Raw genomic sequence first — 16,963 nt, forward strand, 5'->3', positions numbered from 1 at the left:
AAAATTTGTCTTTGAATGGCCGGTGGCCGGTCTAGACTTTGCAGGGTGCTTATTCGGTATGCGCCCCAAGCCCGGAGCTTAGATTTGTCCTCTATTATAGTAAATATCTACAGGTCCTTCTTTCGCCATAGCGAGAAATGACGTTTCATCCAAAAGTTTCCGGAAGCCTCCTGCATAGTTTTAGCAAAGGAATAGGGCACGTAACCTACAGAGACAAACTGTATTTGAACCGACCCATCCCGATTCGATACATGCTCTTTTATACGTTTTCATCCGCCTGTCAGAAGAGTTCCTTAAGATATTATCTCCTGCTCTACTGGCTACCCGGCTTGAAGCTGCTGCGATCCTTTTTGCTCGTGATTAGCTAGTTCCCTGTGGATGATTCGTTTGCCTTAATGGCAGCTCAAGCAAATGAGTGCGGCGCATGCACTGCTTCACCTGGAGAGCTCTTGCCGTGCAACTCCATGAATGTTTGCTCATCTAATACCCTCTAAATTCTAAGGAAAACTGCTTGGTGGTGATTGTGGATATAATCCTCACTATCATACAAAGACTTGTTACGCATATAGTGCGAATAAAAGCCGGCTTTACAACTAAACTAAACTTCCCTTTCCGAGACTTCTTCACTTAACTTTCGTTGGTCCATAGTATTTTTAACTGGTAGCATTTGCTTCCTTAGTTCCCCATTTAAGGGCTCTCGCGTTGAAGTTACCAGAAATAAACTTTGAATTTCGGTTGGTGTGCCTATGGAGGAACAAACTAAGCGATCTAGGGGTCCACTCAAAGCCTCTCTCCAATTTTACGAACCAACGAACTAGCTAGGCGAGGTTTCACCCTTGGCACCTCAATTGCTGTTGTCGGGAGTGAAGCTCAGAATTGTTTGTCAACTGTTGATTTGAGAATGAGCGTTGCCTCTGTTAAATTGAGAAAGACTAGGTTCTCGAATAACAAAACCCGAGAAAAAGATCTTATATGCCGGACATGTGGGTACGAGTACAGGGTCACGATGGTCTGCAGGGAGCACTAGCCAATACAAGATTGTGACCCTAAGCCGATGTAGTTTAAGGTATGTATAGGTATACTTTCTTTGTGACTGTCCAGCTCTAGCTGGAGCCCGACAACGGACATTAGGAAAACCATTCTTTCTAGTCTCAAGGGAATTTTCCACTGTCTGGTGAGGGAGTTTATATCTTTTTCTAATTCCACGAGCTAGCTCTGAAGATTAAAACCCGCAGGAGGTGGTCCTATTTTCCTTGTCACGGTCTTGAAAGTTGTGGAGTAAAATAGCGCATCACTTTATGTTATTCAAACCAACTAACCAACCGCTGGCAGTAATTTGGTGAGTTAATACACCATTTTGCAACGAGCTCAAAGTGGAGCTTTCTTTCATTCGAATCGTTCCGAGCAAGTTTCCGTTTATTGAGTTTTATTTAGTAGGCAAACTCTAATACGGGAAGCGCTATTCAAGAAATTTGAGGATTCTGAGGCAATTAATATGACAAGCCTAAGCTGGAAAAATAAAAATATCCAACTATCATCAACACTTCGTTCTTAAGTACAGAAAAAAAATGGGCAAAAAATCATCCATCTCTTATATAAATTAAAAGCATCCATCCCCTGCACCCCCTAAAACCATCGGGTTATTTCGCAAAATGTTTTCTAAGATAAAGATTTTCTTATTAAAGATTCTCTACAAATTAAGGACCACTTTTGTCCACTGACCAATTATTTTGTGGCCCATTTCGGAACAAAAAGCCTCTTAGAATTTCTGCTGCTGAAAAGGAGTGAATGGAACCACATTTCATTTAGACCCTCGCAAAATCCAATCTTCAAATGGAAAAGAACTAGAAAAAGCAATTTCATTAAAAGTAAATGAAACCATCCATCATAGCCATTTCTTCTTGGGCCGACATCAATAATTAGACTTTATATAGCCTACAATCAGCAATAAATTAACTTCGACTAATTTGTCCTCTTCGACTCTCTTTTTTGCAGGAACTTCGTCAGAATCGATAAGCTTTAATCATGAACTACGGTCGTCAACACTATAGTCGTGTCCTAAACAACGGAAGAGGTGGCGGTAAGTTCTAAGGACCATTCTGCACCCTTGGCATTTCCTCGTGTGTGGGGGTGTTGACTGCTGAGGCGACAACTCGCATAGTCTTCCTATTGTCGGTTGTTTGCCGATAACCTGAAACGACAAAACATCATCGACAAGAACGACACAAAAACGACCACCTAATTAATCGTAACGACATAATGATTAGCGGGTCATCCATAACGAACTTCACTAGCTACGGCGGCGGAATTCTAAGGAATGTCAACAGCACACACTATTTTATTATCGACAAGGAGGGGGGCGATGGGGGCGACAACCACACGGAGATGGATACAAGCGACGTAGCGGAACCGGACGATGTGATCCAGAATGAAATTGTGCAGATATTCTTTTGTGTCTTGTACTCGACAGTGTTTGTGCTGGGAGTGTTCGGGAATGTCCTTGTATGCTACGTGGTCCTTAGGAACAAGGCTATGCAAACCGTGACAAACATCTTCATTACGAATTTAGCACTTTCAGATATCCTTTTGTGTACTCTGGCCGTGCCCTTCACGCCACTATACACCTTCATGGGCGGGTGGGTGTTCGGTCGAGCCCTTTGCCATTTGGTGCCGTTTGCTCAAGGATGCAGTATCTACATTTCGACCCTGACACTTACGTCCATCGCCATAGATCGTTATTTCGTCATCATATATCCCTTTCGTCCGCGAATGAAGTTGACGACTTGTATTGCGATTATTGTCAGTATCTGGGTGGTATCACTCTTAGCGACCCTTCCGTACGGGCTTTACGTCAAGGTGTTCTCGAATGCAACGGACGGTTTCGAGAACACTTACTGTGAGGAGGACTGGCCCTCGGAACATTACCGCAAAGTTTTCGGCTCTGTCACGACGATATTGCAATTCGTCCTGCCATTTATAATAATCTCGATATGCTACACATGGGTCTCCTGCAAACTCAATGCGCGGGCCAGACTAAAGCCAGGGTCGAAAAACTCGAAGAAGGAAGAGGCAGATCGGGACCGTAAAAAGCGGACGAATCGCATGCTTATTTCTATGGTTGCGGTGTTCGGAATATCGTGGCTTCCCCTAAACCTCGTAAATATTTTCAATGACTTCTACGCGCGGTCGAACGAATGGCGGTTTTACACACTCTTGTTCTTCGTAGCGCACTCAATAGCTATGTCTTCAACATGCTACAACCCCTTCTTATACGCTTGGCTTAATGAAAACTTTCGAAAGGAATTCAAACACGTCTTACCCTGCTTTAATCCATCAAATAACAACATCATCAATATCACAAGGAGTTGTCGTTCCGAACGGAATACTTGCGCTCGCCACGGAGACTTCGAGAATGAGAACATCTTACCCCACAAACACGAGATTATCCCACGGGAACCCACTTTCGGTAAGGGACGTGGAGTCGTCATTACAAAGAAAGTTGACATTCTGCTTAATGACGATCCCATGCGCACGTCGATAGACCACATTGATGAAATCACCGTAGATAACCTTCAATCTGAAACGCCGTTCATTAGTAGCGATAACAATGTTACAACGAGTACCATGGTAACGGATAATCATCATTAATCGCATTAGAGACAGTTGTAAGAGCTTTCGCCATCCATTCTGCTTTTAAAATTTCCAAGGAGTGTCATCGCCCCACCGCCGTTTCAACGTTATCGTCGTAAGGAACATACTCTCAAGCGGATGGAAACGAAGGTAAGTACCTTGACTATTACTTGTCACAAGCACTAATTCAAGGATGTGATGCTTCCTGTATATGTTCATATCTCCTCCTCATATCTATTACAACAGGTATCCATTATTCCGTAATCCTTAGTGGGGAGCTCCTCTAATAAAGTCCTCTTCTTTCCACCGGAAGATATTGCACTTTTCTGTGGATTTCCAGGGATGAAAATTGTGTAAAGTAAAAGATGAAAACGTTTTCCTGCTTTCCCTTGTCATCTTGATGTCTATAAATTGGCCATGATGCATTTCAGATATTAATATTGCTTAATGACCCACTTCACAGGATATTTTTTGAGTTTATATTATTTTTGTTGCGTTCAGGAGCTTTCTGAATTTTTATTACTTCTCAGATGGATTGATGTTCATCCTTGAGGAAATAAAGAGATTTACAGCATTCAAAGTTGAAAGACATCAAGACTTTTACATCATGTCCTTGTGGACTCTTCGCTTTAAACTATTGAATTTTTCCCAAATATGATCCAAGATACTTTCAAGTATCCTTGAAAAATTTGAAAAGAAGGGAAGCAAGGTTTACTTTGAGAAGTATCTAGGCAACTAGGCTGTTGACATTACGAACGAAATTTCAACCCCGGTGCACACGGGAGGGGAAAATTCCTGGTATATTGTAAATGTCGTGTAAAGCCGGTTGAAGAGATGTAAACTAGTCTAATCTATCTATGCTTGTTTTTATTTCTGTAGAAACAAAGAAGTCTCGGAAGAACTAGAAATGTATTGCTAAGCAAGACCCTCTACCAACAGAAAGAGGCTTTACAATTAATCATCACCTTTATAGCCTTGTATGATAATTGCAGCAATTTCTACATTCTGTAGACCTTGAATCAGTTGAAGGGTTAATGTGAAGTTTGTAAGGCACCCTTTTACTTTTTGGGAGCTGGATTAGACAGGACTGACTGAAAAATATTAGAGTAGCCCCGTATGTGACCGGATGGTTCAGAGGTAAGCATGCTACATCCGTATAGCAAAGTTTCGAATAAGCACCCCCCTCTCCCCCTTCCTCCTGCTTCTCTTTCAATCACTGATTATTCCTTCTTTCAACCCGCACCCAATGAAGCGCCCTTTTGAATCCACTGATAGATTCGACAACATAAGAACAGACGAAACAAAAATGGAAAAATTCGTCCTCGTTGAGGACCGAGTGGGTGTGTCGTGAATTGGGCGGTTTGAAATTCTCTCAAGTATTCCCTGCGTGCCGTTAAAGGTGACTGAAAAGAGTAGAGCTTTGTGGGTTATTAATTTGAAGATCTTGAAATTCTTTGTGCATCCAAAGCGGATACAACTCCTTGTAATCGGATTGCTCGTCCTACGACAACATTTTGCTTTAGTCTACGGAATGTGTGGCTGCTTCTAGACGAGGGTACGGAGGCATCCTGAAATGTTCGCTTGCTCCAATTTTAGCGAGACTTGTGGCAGTCGTTGGGGGTAAACCAGGTAACATCATGGGACTCCGAGGTACACCGAGGTACACCCTCCTTCTGCAGCACTGTGCTACTGTACTCTGGTAAGCCTGCGAGAGATAAGCGTGAATCTGGTGTTTGATTACCGCTTACAGCATCTGCTAGGCGCGCCCTCATGCCTAGCGAATCAGTATTAGTCATACTACTAGCTGAGAGACTCCGGTCGAGGATAATGAACATCTCAACAATGCAGTATTGCGTACTAACAGAAGCTTGAGATCATCATCATCATCAACGGCGCAACAACCGGTATCCGGTCTAGGTCTGCCAGGAACTCCAGACATCACGGTTTTGCGCCAAGGTCCACCAATTCGATATCCCTAAAAGCCGTCTGGCGTCCTGACCTACGTCATTGCTCCATCTCAGTCAGGGTTTGCCTCGTCTTCTTTTTCTACCATAGATATTGCCCTTATAGACTTTCCGGACTGGACCATCCTCATCCATACGGATTGAGTGACCCGCCCACCGTAACCTATTGAGCCGGATTTTATCCACAACTTGACGGTCGTGGTACCGCTCATAGATTTTGCCGTTATGTAGGCTACGGAATCGTCCGTCCTTATGTAGGGGGCCAAAAATCCTTCGGATTCTTCTCTCGGTCGCGGCCAAGAGTTTGCAACTTTTTTTGCTAAGAACCCAGGTTTCCGAGGAATACATGAGGACTGGCAAGATCATTGTCTTGTACAGTAAGAGCTTTGACCCTATGGTGAGACGTTTCGAGCGGAACAGTCTTTGCAAGCTGAAATAGGCTCTGTTGGCTGACAACAACTGTGCGCGGATTTCATCATCGTAGCTGCTGCTGGTTGTGATTTTCGACCCTAGATAGGAGAAATTATCAGCGGTCTCAAAGTTGTATTCTCTTATCTTTATTCTTCCCGTTTGACAAGTGCGGTTTGATGTTGTTAGTTGGTTGGTTTTTGGTGCTGACGTTGCCACCATATACTTTGTCTTGCCTTCATTGATAAGCAGCCCAAGATCCCGCCCCAATTACCGCCTGCTCGATCTGGATGAAAGCAGTTTGTACGCCTCGGGTGGTTTTTCCCAAGATGTCGATATCGTCAGTCAGTGTTATCAATTTCGTCGGGATACCGAATTCTCTCATGGCCGTATACAGTTTTACCCTGGCTATGCTATCATATGCGACTTTAAAGTCGATAAATAGATGGTGCAACTGATGTCCACATTCCAAAAGTTTTTCCATCGCTTGCCGCACACAGAAAATCTGATTTATTGCTGATTTGCCTGGAAAAAACCTCTTTGATGTGGGCCAATGATGTTCTGGGCGTATGGGACTATCCGGCTTAGCAGGATAGCAGAGAATATCTTATAAATGGTACTCAGCAACGTTGCTGCAATGTGTGATATCTCCCTTTTTATGTGTGAGACAGATAATGCCTCTTTGCCAGTCGTCAGGCATTGGTTCACCTCGCCTGCATATTTAACCAATTCGGCTCCTGGCGACTTATGATTTTTAAGACGATGAATTGCACGGACTGTTTCTTTTATACTTAGCAGTGTTTGTCCGTCGTCTTCAGTTGGCGGGACCTCCAACTCGCCGATGTTCTGGTTGTTCAGTAGTTCATCAAAGTACTCAACCCATCCCTCCAATAAGCCCATTCTTGCGGAAATCAGCTTTCCTTCTTTGCCTAGGCAGGATGAACATCGAGGTGTGTAAGACTTCATCCTGCTGACTTGCTGGTAAAACTTCCGCGCGTAGTGCGGTTGCTCCCTGTACTTTCCGAGTTCACAGACCTGTTGGTTCTCCCTGGCTTCCTTTCTCCGTATGTGAAGTCGCTTCTCCGCTCGATGGAGATGCTTCATCTCCAGGATCTCTGTTGACTGCGGTTATTGTGGCATCCGTTGCCCTCTTATAGGTATTGCGGAGGGCTGTGTTGTGGATGACTTCTCACCTGATTGTCAGAGAGATTCTGGGTGGTGTTGTTATTCAAGCTCGAAGCACCAAGCCAACGAGATAGTTATCCGAGTCTATATTGGCCCCCCTATATGTTCTGACATTCATAATGGCTGAGAGGTGTCGGCGTTCGATCAACACGTGGTCAATTTGGTTGAAAGTGGTCCCGTCTGGAGAGGCCCACGTATGTTTGTGGACCGCTTTTCGCGCAAACCAATTACTTCCAACAACCATTTCGTGTGACACTGCTAATTGAATAATCCGCAGTCCGTTATCGTTTGTATTTTGGTGCAACCTATCGGAGCCGACGTATCGCCTGAATACGGGATCCTCCCTACTTGGCTATTAAAATCCCGAAGTATGATTTTGATATCATATCTGGTACAGTCATCGAGACTTCCTTCTACTACCTCGTAGATGGTATCCTTCTCCGACTCTGCAGTCTCCTTTGTAGGGGCGTGAACGTTAAAGTTATATTGGGACAGGGTATCGGCTAGCTGCTCAGCAGCTTCATCATTGTACAGGGAGCGCACGTTCCATAATGAAATGCGCAAATCGTTATTCCTTTATCGTTGCTGAGTTCGTCGTTGTGTAATCCGTCTGGTCCGAGGCTCCTGTTGTAGTTTCGTAACAAATTGTTTTCCGTGTAGGGTTGTCAACCCCCGACCTGGAGGACCAGTTGGTACAATTTGTCCCATTTTTAGCCACGGGAGACTCGCCTACATCAAGATGGGCGGCTTTTAAAAAAACTTAAAACCTTCAAACTTAGAACGGGAATCCCTGGATGACTTCCTATATGCTCCGGTAAAAATATCAATTATAACATCCGCTTCATCCTCTTATGCATAGAAAATTATGGTATTTAAGTCCTGGCTTCATTTCTGATTATATATTTCATTTAGTTCCTGCAAGTGAACCAGTTTAAAGTTCGAAATCCTCATTAATTTGAACTCAAGTCAAAATATGGAACCTCAGTTCAATGACGATCATGCAACCTTTCAAGAAAACTTGTGTGAGCAGGAAGGAAATCCAACAATTCAACTACAGAGGCGACCAGCTGTTACATCAATCCAAAATGGGGAAAACATCAAGAAAACTCGTAATATTATTATCTCCGAGGCGCGACAATTTTTAGCAAACCTGTCGCTTTCCAATAAAAGAAAGCGGAGAGCGCTTTTATCAGATGCGCTGATAAGGCTTGGTTCCTACGAGGAGTTTATTGCACCGCTTTTGGAGCGAAAAGATAATCCGTTGAGTCTTCGAAAATGCATAGGTGGGAATTCAACGAAGCTGAGCAATGAGTGATAGCCGGATTGATACCAAAATCGAATTTAGTTGCGAAGGATATTGTTAGTAAATATTTAGGTGTTGTTAATAAATGGTTTTAACATTAAGTCCAGTCTCTTTATTATATATGTTCATCATTTAACTGGAGAATATCATGTCAACCGCTCCCACCAGGATGTCCTGTGAACTTTTCACTTGTGCTTCTGGAGGACCCACTCACCAGCCAGCCTGGGTTACTGGATTGTATTGCATGGCTAATAGCCAATAGCCAATCCGCTATTGTTCCCCTGCTTAATGTATGACCTATCTACTGCTACTTCCGCCTATTTACCATATTAATATTTCCATGTATGTCTCCTTACGCTGAAGAAGTTTGTCGTTCGAAATAGTGTCAGGACTGAGTACCCCGATGATATGCCAGACAAATATTGACAATGAACGCTTGAAACTCTATAGTAAGAGGAGTTGTCATTCCTCCTCCAACTTTTCAGTTGCCTTCGCTGTATAGGCCTAAAATTCTTCTAAGGACTCGCTATCTGAAGGGCTCGATAGTCTGCTCTTCGAATGTGATGTATATCTCATTTTATCTAATATTCTTATAATAAGAGTGTGAACTCCATTACATTTAATAACACTTTATTTCTTAACTATACCATCTTTTATTTCAGGTAAGCTTTTCTGCCTTATGGCAGGCTTGTGCTTTTATGAATATCACTTCACTGACTTACCGTAAACTACTTTTTCTTGGATATTTTTTACATTTTTATTCAAAAATAAAAACATAAATGAACAGATTAACCAGGTACAATCCAAAACTCTATGGTTAATGGTTCTGGAGTCATCACATCAACATCAACATCACCGAAAACATCATCAACGGCGCAACAACCGGTATCCGGTCTAAGCCTGCCTTAATAAGAAGCTCCAGACACCCCGATTTTGCGCCGAGGTCCACCAATCCAATATCCCTAAAAGCTGTCTGGCGTTCTGACTTACGTCATCGCTCCATCTTAGGCAGGGTCTGCCTCGTCTTCTTTTTCTACCATAGATATTGCCCTTATAGACTTTCCGGGTGGGATCATCCTCATCCATACGAATTAAGTGACCCGCCCACCGTAACCTATTGAGCCGGATTTTATCCACAACCGGACGGTCATGGTATCGCTCATAGATTTCGTCGTTATGTAGGCTACGGAATCGTCCATCCTCATGTAGGGGGCCAAAAATTCTTCGGAGGATTCTTCTCAGAGAAAATCTTATCCATTGCTGATTTGCTTCTTTGGTATGGGCAATGATGTTCTGGGCGTATGGGGCTATCTGGCCTAGCAAGATAGGAGAGAATATCTTATACATGGTACTCAGCAACATGATACCTCTGTAATTCCTGCACTATGTGATATCTCCCTTTTAATGTATGAGACAGATAATGCCTCGTTGCCAATCGCTAGGCATTGATTCGCTGTCTCATACCTTGAGCATCAACAGTTGGTGTAACTGGTCGCCTCCCTATTTAACTGATTCAGCTGTAGTTCCATCGGCTCCTGGCCTGGCTCCCAAGCCGATGAATTGCACGGACTGTCCGAGTCTATATTGGCCCCTCTATATGTTCTGACATTCATGAAGGCGAAGAGGTGGCGACGTTGTTTGAAAGTTGGTTGAAAGTGTTCCCGTTTGGACAGGCTCACGTATGTTTGTGAACCGCTTTCCGCGGAAATCAGGTACATCCAACAACCATTTCTTGCGATACTGCTAACTGAATAATCCGCGGTCCGTTATTATTGGTATTCCTATGTAAGCTATGGCAGCTGAATACGAGCTCCGTCCCTACTTGACTGTTGAAATCTCCAAGTATGATTTTGATATCATACTTGGCTCGCTTCTCCGACTCTGTAGGGGCGTGAACGTTTATGAGGGGTATATTTCTAACCTTTCGCTTGTATTTTCAAAGCCGATAACAGCCGGTTTCATTTTCTCGCCGACTAAGAAACCTACTCCGAGCACATGGTTTTCTGGATAATAGTAATAATCATTGGCGCAACAATCCATGTTGGATCAGGGCTTTGAAGTGTGTTAGAGCACTTCATTCAAGACCGTAACGGTACACTAGGAGGCAATGTGGTCAGCATTGCGCTCGCCCGAGATTATTACCCTGATTTGACTCAGGTACTCATTCGCAGCTGAGTCGACTGGTATCCGACGTCAAATCACGATACAAATTCGACTGCCACCAGTGAGATTTGAACCGCGACCTTCCGTATGACAGCCTTGCGCTCTAACCACTCAACTATCCGGATACGTTGGTTTTCTGGATGGCTGTTATAATATACGGTGAAGCGGCTCTTCTCCAGGAAGACAGGAAGCGCACCTTCCATGAGATAGTGCGCAAATCGCGCGGTCAGTATGCAGTCGGGTGGTCTGGGTCTCCTTTGCCCTTGCTGATCAATGCGAGTCTGGCCACATTCCACCGACAAGGAAAAATGCCCTCCTTGAAGCAAGTGTTGACCATTTCAAGCAGCAATTCTGGTCGCTGGTAATTTCGCTTCCTCGTCTTTTCTGCTCCTGGCTTTTGGTTGGCAGCCTCTTTGTCTTTGGACAGACGTGTCTCTGGCGGCGGAGTCAGTGGTTTCTTTTTTCCTTCTTCGCCTTCTCTTTTTGGGCCCTGGAAACTACTTCGATAAAGTCTCCTTCAGGCACGTCGTCCTCGTTCCGCTTTTTCCCCAGTCCGCTTTGCAGTCCGTTTGATGCAAGTAGCGTTCTCAGCGAAGAGTGCGCTGTTTCTGCTGTCCAATCGTCTTCCTCTGATCTCCACGTTCGCCTATAGAAGAAGATGCGGTCCAATAGTTTCTGCAGTTCCATCAGCCCGTTTTAGACGCCTTTGCTGACGTTCTTTAGGAGGAACGTTGCCTACCGCATACGCTTCACCACTGCCGCGCATTTCCTAATGAGCCTTTCTTCTTCGGCTCTAGGGAGGACGGTCGACTGCAGCCCTCGCTGCCTCTTTCGCTGATCGCTGCGGTGAACAACGCATTTTTGTGCTGCGCCCAAACGCACTTAGCTCTTCCTCCTTCCCTGTGGTTTCGTCGATTTTTTTTGTTCATGTATGAGCGGGCCGTAATAGTCAGGAACGGATATGATAGCGGTGGTAACTGTAGCTGGTTGAAAGTGTCCCTCCTGCACGAGGTTCGTATCCTCGATCGCTGCTGCAAATGTTGGGACTGGCTGTGGCTCGGTTGCGCCTATTTTCTAGGTAGTTGCTTCGAGCGATAGGGTAATGGCTTCGAGTCCTCGGATTAGGTCCTCTTGCGATTTATTTGTCTCGCGCGCTCCTCCGAGTTTTTTGCTAATTTGGTCTTTTGAGTGCAAGCGCTTTCTGTCTCGCGGAAGCAGCAAATGCCACGACATGAGTTAGAAACATATTGTAGACAAAAAGCTACCTAGTTCTACAAGCCGTTGATTTTTGAAAAACTAGGTTCTTAGCCCAAAAGGAAGAGACAAAAAAAGTGGAGACGGTTTCTTTCCTGTTAGCTTGGCTCGGCATTATTATCCTTAGCGTTGTTCAGTAATGTTTCGTCATTGTATCCAACACTTTATGGAAATCGTCCTTTGTATATTTTAATTCTTAATTTGTAATAATAATTATTTTACATTTGACTGGTCGTGAATTGAATTAATCACTTCTGTAAAATTAAGTTATCTCTATGAACGATATTGTAGATATTTCAATTGCCTCCATTCGATCCCTTTTAACTTCATTGAAATGCAATCCTTCCTACCTTATGGGCCTCCCCAGAGTTGCTAATGGTTTAATGGACAATATACATAGACACATATATCCTATATTTACCAGAAAATCCTACGTATAACTTTCTTTACATTCTACATACATTTTGAATATATTATGTACCAGTTTCCCTTTATAAGTCTACTAAAAATCTTTTTCCAATAAACAAGAAACGAATAAAGTTGGCATTTCGGTGCTGGATTTTCTTTTCCGTACCAAGGTTGTTTTTACGGTTGCCTTCCTACATTTCATTTGAAAAAATCACTTTTCCGTAACTTCTGAATCAAGAGCATGTCATGAACCTAAAGAGCTTTTCTCCGACCTCCAGGATAATAAAAATAATTAGCTAATGCCAGGATCCTTCAACTAAAATTCAATTATATCATCTGTATCTAATTACCCTTTTAGCCTTAAATCAAGGTTTTCAAGACACTTTAAAAGAAATTGTCTTGAATTTGTCTAGTTAGATATGGTTGATGAGTAGCTCTAAGGATCAGGGGCTGGTAAATAAAAAGCCCAGATTAAAGGCTGGTGACTCAATTCTACCTATTACTTCTTCCAAGGACAACTTGAGGATTAACTAAAATGGATAACGACGTAGTAAAAGCCATTCTGGAAAATTTTTATCAAGACAACATGAACCCCACCAAGCAGGAATGTGCAATCCTTGCCAGGAGAGTTAATCGGTTAGAGCTTTTTGTGAGAACGTGGTTTGAGATACGAGGTACCGGCGACATGCGACAAATCCTTGAATACAATGAGAAAGTAGACACATATGAGAATTTTATTGCGCCCCTGCTTGAACGAAGTATCGAGTTTACGCACTATAAACCGTCTTCTACTATGATAAGTAAATTGAAATCAGATAGGAAGGCCCTTCTGCATTGGATTTGCCCCAACAAATTGGTTAAAGTTTTAAGAAAATTTAAATGGCTCGCATGGTTCATCGTCTTTCCACTTAGACAGTTGTATGGGATCCGAGGCTACTTTAGAGAATCTTTAATATGTGACAAATATTTCTAAGTTTCCTTTTAATTAATAAAATAAATGTCTTGTTGTTTCTAACTTTATTAAAATCGGTTTGCACTCATTCAATAGCGGTTGACCTCATTCGACGAAATGGTTTGAAAATAGAACTCTGCATACAGTTAATGCCATCTTTCTAGCTTGCAATTAGGGGGGGGTGTTATATTGCTATATATTCTTGGATATGAAATCTACAAGACCTTTTAAATTTGAAATGGCGAGCCCCGGTTCCCCCACTTAATTTCGGTTTACACATGTCGTCAAGGCGACTTCGAACCGTTGGTAAAGCCTCTGAGTACCCAGACCCTAGTGGTCCATTGGACAATCTTCTGCTAAAGGCAACCGAGATTTCATTTCCATCTACAACGCGATGAAAAGGTATCCAGAAAAGTTCCACCGTATTGGGTACAGAAGTAGAGTTCAAACGGTTTTATGTATTTCTGAACGACTTTCGACGTGATTCAAGGACTATTAAACGTCCTTAATGTAGCCTGGCTAATACTGCAGACTTCGATACGCCCGAAATCGCCATTAGGATCGCATATACTTCGTCAGTCAGTATATTCTGACACGCATTCTTCTGGCTCGTCTCAGTTTTCTCTTCGTTTCAAGATGCTATTATATCATATCTTCTACCAAACATATGTATGAGAATCTGAGAGTGGTGAGGTTGTACATCAATCCAGCCAGGGCTACCGCAGTATTTCACCATTCGCTACAAGGTGCAACCTTAATCACCATAGCCATTAGGATACATGGAGGTAGAGAAAGAGAGATTAAGAATCAAATACATAACATATGTCGAAAACTGACAAGTGCATTGATGAATTCCAGATCCTTAGCAGGAATGAAGTGGGGAGGTTTCACGAAAATACTACCCTGGACATACACTGCAATAGTAAGACAAATGATTGTCTATGGTGTGGTAACATGGGCAGATAGAACCGCCCAGCAACAGCACAGCCTAGTGTCTATCACTGGGGCAACGAGGACATGCCTAAAGTTATCCATGGAGGTCATTCTGGAATCAGTCCCTTGTCACCTTCATATACAGATGCAGAGAAGGAGGACGACCTTCAGAATGTCCGGGGTATCAGCGAAGCGGAAAGTAGCCTAAATCGAAAGAATATTGACATTCTTTCTAGGAGATATCTCGAATTATTGATATCGAGTGAACAGCGTGGCAGTAATCTACAGCCTAAACCAGGAGATGATTACCTGGTACACTAACGGGTCCCTTATAACAGAAGAAGAGGGCGTAGGGGTCAGTGATGCAAGGAAAATGTATTTTGAGCCAATAGGTAAACACACTAGTATATTTCAAGTGGAAATATACGACAGTTAATCGGCCATTACAATAGTTAGTTCCAACCTCTAAACTGGTATTAGAATATTTCAATAGATTGTAGGGCAGAATGAAAAGGAATGGCTGAGGGAATCATGCGAGGCGAGCTTCCTCCTGGTAGCCCTACTGGCCATCTTATACCTCTTCATACAGTCCTTGTAGAGTTTCCTTATGACAGCAATAGGAGCGGAACAACCTTCGATGGAAAAACTGATTTCATTATATAAGAAGAAAAGATTCAAATCCCTCATGAACATTCATTGAACTGAATTTAGCTTTAGGTCTCCTAGGATCATGAGGTATTCAAAGAGTAAGATGTACAAACGAAGGGCTCTGTACCGGCTCAAGGACGTCAAACGCCCAGTAGTCAAGAAAGAAAAGATCCCCTTCAAGAAGGTGAAAAAGATCGGAGGTCCCAAGAACGGTGGTGAACGGAAAGTTTACTTGAAGAAGCCAAACACTGAAGAGATTAGTCCGCTTCACACTCTTTGCTCATACCCGCAACACACGCCGCTCACTGAAGCCTAGTCGCATCCTGATTTTGCTCCTTGGACGTTATCAAAGCAGGTCCTGAAATCTGGTATGTTGTTGGTGAATGGCTTGTACACAGTGAACGCCTGTCCTCTTCGTCGCATCTCTCAGCGATATGTGATTGCCTCCTAAACCGGCTTGAACATGAGCAAATACAAGGTTCCAGAACACCTCGATGGCAACTATTTCCGACGCATCCTAAATAAACAGAAGAAGACCGGCGAGGCCGATATTTTCGCCACCAAGAAGGCCAAGTATGCGCAAGGGCGACCGAAAGGCTCTCTGAAGGTGATCAAGGAAAACAAGCAAGGCAAATTCATCATCAAAGACTTGAAGAATCATTTGAAGGCTATTTCCTGACAACCGTGACCTACGGGTTAGGCTGTGTACTCTAGGAAGCCATCCGCACACTCCATCAGGTAGCAAATAATAATGCTCCAGAGGAAGGAATTCGCTGGATTATTAAAAATACCTTTTATATGGATGACCTGGTGTATGGTGCCCATAGCAGAAACGAGGCCTAGGACACTATTCGCAAAATCACGGAAACGCTATGGAAGGGTCCAACTTCCCTTAACTAAGTGAGTATCTAAGAGGAGAGAATTTCTGCGGCACGCTGACGAGCGTCAGCAAATTCAGCCCTATGGTGAAAGCAGAGGCGGACCTCGGGATCCTTGGCTTGCATTATAGCATTCTATCAAAAGAAGAGTCCTTAGTATAGCCGCTGCTATTTTTGATCCTATCTGCTAGTTACTCACAATTGTGGTGGAATTAAGGATTGAAATTTAGCGTTTATAGTAGGGTGAGGTGTAACTCATAGGGTTTATGCATCGAATGACAGTTACGCAGCGGTCGTAAATAGCCGGAAAAAAGCGTTCAAAGGATATAACATTCGGTTGATTGCTGCTCAGGGACGCATTATCCCACTCAAAGCCCGAGTGAGGATGTCTTCCGGTGCATGTACCATTCCAAAACTGGAATTGCAAGCGTGCAAAATTATACACAGATGTACGGTGCGGCTTAGAAATGGTCCCCATGAGGTTCACCCTTTGTTGGGTTCGTAGTTAAAAGAGAACAAATTGTTGCAGCCAAAAGTTGCTATTGTTCATCATGCGAAATCGAAGTGTAATCCTACGGGTTGTGCTTCTAGAGGGCTGAGTCTGCAGAAGCTCATCAGTTATGGTTCAACGGACCACAGTTCCTGAAGCACGAGCTTCCCCTCACGTCTAAATCCAAAGATCTTTCCTCATCTAGCAGCTGAGTGTGGAGTAGTTAAACTTCAGCAGAGGCAGCTTTTTGGGGCAGATGAAGAGGATTAAACGAGGGAAAGCAGTAGAAAAGCAGTATTGGCTGTCAGCACTTAAACCGTTCACAGACGAAACCTCTGGAATTCTACGTGTGGGTAGAAGAATGAAGCAGGCGCTTATTCCTTTCAAACAAAACCATCCCATTATATTCCTGCCTTACAGAACTGGGTCAAAAGATGTATTAGGAGGTGTGGTTTGTACACTAAAATGCGTGGAAAAACCGCAGTGCCGAAGATGGCTGACCTTCTAACTGAACGAATAAGGCCAGCTACGATATTCGGGAATGTCGGAGTGTTTCAGATAAAGCCTTCTAATCTGAAATCTATAAAAGTGTACATAGTTGTTTTCGTTTGTATGGCTACTGAAGCGGTACATTTTGAGATATGTATGGATCTGAGCACGAAAGTGTTTTACCCGAAGAGGGCAGCAGCATACAGTTCGCTCTGATAATGGAATGAATCTAGTGGGAGCGCCAAAGGTGTTGAAAGA

General features: G+C 43.4%; 1 protein-coding gene and 1 pseudogene across 3 annotated transcripts in view; both read left to right on the forward strand.

Annotated features, from left to right (window-relative positions):
* LOC119649141 (prolactin-releasing peptide receptor) overlaps positions 1 to 16,963 on the forward strand; it is a 97,526-nt gene that overhangs the window by 36,782 nt on the left and 43,781 nt on the right. For 2 of the 3 annotated variants that reach the window (XM_038051149.1, XM_038051152.1), the window contains exon 2: positions 1,996 to 3,780. In XM_038051149.1, coding sequence (XP_037907077.1) covers positions 2,260 to 3,648 — 1,389 coding nt within the window. In that variant the 5' untranslated portion in view covers positions 1,996 to 2,259 and the 3' untranslated portion in view covers positions 3,649 to 3,780. Of the gene's footprint in view, positions 1 to 1,995; positions 3,781 to 8,099; positions 8,577 to 16,963 lie in introns of those variants that run through there. The other variant, XM_038051150.1, reaches the window with a different exon arrangement.
* LOC119647751 lies at positions 14,931 to 15,527 on the forward strand (annotated as a pseudogene).

This window comes from Hermetia illucens, chromosome 2, assembly GCF_905115235.1.
Source record: "Hermetia illucens chromosome 2, iHerIll2.2.curated.20191125, whole genome shotgun sequence".
In the NCBI taxonomy this organism is placed as follows: domain Eukaryota; kingdom Metazoa; phylum Arthropoda; class Insecta; order Diptera; family Stratiomyidae; genus Hermetia; species Hermetia illucens.